At 34.0% G+C, this 3,337-nt stretch overlaps 1 protein-coding gene across 1 annotated transcript; it reads left to right on the forward strand.

Moving 5' to 3' along the window:
* The first annotated feature begins 816 nt into the window (after positions 1-816).
* On the forward strand, positions 817-3,147 carry LOC140970564 (gibberellin 20 oxidase 2-like). Its single transcript, XM_073432364.1, has 3 exons — positions 817-1,392; positions 1,513-1,837; positions 2,612-3,147. Exons 1-3 carry the CDS (start codon positions 842-844, stop codon positions 2,903-2,905), a joined length of 1,170 nt encoding a protein of 389 aa, XP_073288465.1. The 5' UTR covers positions 817-841; the 3' UTR covers positions 2,906-3,147.
* The last annotated feature ends 190 nt before the right edge of the window (positions 3,148-3,337 follow it).

The raw sequence follows: 3,337 nt of genomic DNA on the forward strand, positions 1-3,337 counted from the left end.
ATATATAAATTGAATTTGTTTTGAATGAAGAAAGTGACATAAGGGGAAGGGATAAAGGGGGCGTAGGCTTCATTCGTCTCAGCTGTTGGCTCACAACACAATCTTCGACTATCCCAATGGACGGCCTTTGGCATTACTTTGTGTGTGTGTGTGTGTGTGTGTGTGTGTGTGTATAGTCCTCTCCCTGTCTATCTCATTCTATTTCACTTAAATCCTAATTGAATACGTCATATTGGTTTTTAGATAAGAGAGATTTCAATTATTAGTCCCAATTTTGTCACCACTAAAAATGATTGAGGGAGTCATGCTCAATTGTGTGTATAGATTGTGCCAAAGTAGGGCCTAGCTAATAGGGATAATGACCTATTAATCGTTATTTATGTATAAGTATAAAATAAATAATAATAATTTTTTCGTTCAATTTTGAGATTTGGTTTATTAAAAATTCAAATTTTGGTTTCGGTACACTGATTTTTAATTTTCGACTATTTTGATCAAATCGCTGACGTGCAATTTTCAATGTACCGAAACTTAAGATTAGACAAGTTGACGAAAAAAAACAATTTTCATAAAATAACTTTATATGTTATGGGAGAAAAAATTCATTCCATTTTTACTCAAATTACATTTCAAATCGATTTTCTTTTATTTACTGACTGATATTATTTTCACCCCACCAATCGGCTCCTTGACATTATGCATTTAAAAAAAATGCAAAAATAAATAAATAAATAATAATAATAATGAGAATTAAAATAAATCTAACTCCATAAAAACCTATATTCCTACTATAAATACAATATTTCCAACTTCAAGTACTTATGAACCAAACAAAGCCAAAATGGATTCAAGTGCCTCCACCCTCATTCTCAGTCCCCCATTGAGCCTCAAAACCATTAATAGAGAAAATGAAGCTCTATTCTTTGACACATCTCTTTCAGAAAAACAACCAAACTTCCCCAGACAATTCCTCTGGCCACATGAAGACTTAGCCTTTGCCTCTCAAGATGAACTCAAAGATCCACCGATAGACCTGAATGGCTACTTCAATCATGATCAAGAATCGGTCGGTTTCATGGCCAAACAAATCAGACAAGCATGTCTGAAACACGGCTTCTTCCAAGTCATCAACCATGGAGTCGACGAAAGTCTGATTCGAGCGACGTATGAACATATGGATGCTTTTTTCAAGCTCCCTTTGAGCAGAAAACTCGGTGTAAAGAGAAAGGAAGGTAAATTTTGTGGATACTCGGGTGCTCATGCCGATAGGTATTCGACTAAGTTGCCGTGGAAGGAGACATTCTCTTTTGAATATAAGCATGCAAATGGCCCTGGCTGTGATGTTGTCAGCTATATTAACTTTGCACTGGGAAAAGATTTTGCAGAAGCAGGGTAAGATTTTAGATAAGTTTATATATATAATATATATGAGTTTTTGCATGATATATATTGCAATAGATTAATGGATTACAACCTTCTTCTTCTTCTTTTTTTAATCATTTTCTTTCTCAGGTTGGTTTATCAGAAATACTGCGAGGCAATGGAAAACTTGTCCCTCATAATCTTGGAGCTGCTCGCGATTAGTTTAGGGCTAGAAGAAGGGTTTTACTATCGCGATTTTTTCGAAGACGGGAACTCTATAATGAGGGGAAACAACTACCCACCTTGTAAAGAAGCTGGCCTCACCTTCGGCACGGGGCCTCATTCCGATCCAAATTCAATAACAATACTTCATCAAGATCAAGTTGGAGGGCTCGAGATCTTCGCAGACAACAAATGGCAGACCGTCCAGCCTAGGGCCGACGCCTTTGTTGTCAACATCGGCGACACTTTCATGGTAAGCACTTATCCTACTATCGTATATATATCTTGAATTTTATTCAACATGTATATTATATATGCATGTGTATAACAAACGAGTATTATTAGATGCTAAAAAACAAAGATGGGACGGGACCATCTACACTTAACTTTTATTACAATATATGAATATGAAAAATTATAATTTTGAAAGGACAAAAGAAACTTAAGCCCACCATATATATGTACGAATGCTTTAATTCTACACCAAACGACATCCTTTTAGGTATGTGATATGAAAACAACAGACAACAAGCTTATTTCTTTTGATCAAACAAGACAGAACATAATGATCATAATCAATAATATATATATATCTATATATATATATATATATATATATATATATCAAGTTTCGAAAATAAAACAAAATGGGCTAGCTAGCTAGCTAGCTAGCTAGTTATGTTTAATCATTGGGGGCTTTAGAATATTCAGCCATCCTCTCAAAATAGATCTATATAGTGCTTTTTTGTCCATTCTTTTATCCACAATGTGTGTATTTTTGAAAAGTAAATTTCTTCCACTTTCTTTAAAAATACATTAATTGAGTCATGTTTCTTACTAAAATTTCTATGACTATGCTTAATTAAACTCCAAGTACACTTGCATATTTTTTTTTATATATCGACGTCCGACATGAGAACACACGAACTTGTGCTGATATTTTGCATGCATGTACCTAAACCAATTCATATATATACTTAATTTATTCATGTTTTTTGGGCATATATGTATGTGTGTGTATGTATAGGCCTTATGTAATGGAAGATACAAGAGTTGCCTGCATAGGGCAGTGGTGAACAAAGAGAGAGCGAGAAGATCATTGGTGTTCTTTGTGAACCCTAGAGAGGACAAAATAGTGAGGCCCCCGAAAGATCTGATTCGCAGAGATGAGGCAAGGCAATACCCAGATTTCACAAGCTCGGATTTGAGAGAGTTCACACAAAATCATTATAGGGCGGACACTACTACCCTCCAAAACTTCATCAATTGGCTCCATTCCAACCACAAACATCATCTTTCATGTCAAATAATGCATTTATAAATTTACTTTCGATCGGAAAAATAATCAATTTAGTCTTCTAAATTATCATAAAATATTGATGTGACATTGAAAAATTGATGATGTGTCTGGCGACAACGTATTAGCGAACATGACTACGTACCTCACAACTTTGAAAAATTAGATGATCAAAACAGGAAACACGACAATTTAGAAGACTAAATTGATTATTTTCTCTTTTATTTCGCAACACAACCATGAATTTTCCTTGTAATATTGGTTCAAGTTAAACTTTTGTGACATATTTTTGTTTTACATTGACATAGCTATGTTTTACGAATTATAAACAAGAATTTGGTCGTCAGGATTATTCAATAGGACTAGCAAATACGATAGGTCAATAATCAATTTTCTTGAAAAGATAGCATAATCTATTATATATATAAATATGTGACTTTATATGTGAATTTCCAT

Source organism: Primulina huaijiensis, unplaced genomic scaffold (genome assembly GCF_012295235.1).
Source record: "Primulina huaijiensis isolate GDHJ02 unplaced genomic scaffold, ASM1229523v2 scaffold7585_ERROPOS129901+, whole genome shotgun sequence".
In the NCBI taxonomy this organism is placed as follows: Eukaryota; Viridiplantae; Streptophyta; class Magnoliopsida; order Lamiales; family Gesneriaceae; genus Primulina; species Primulina huaijiensis.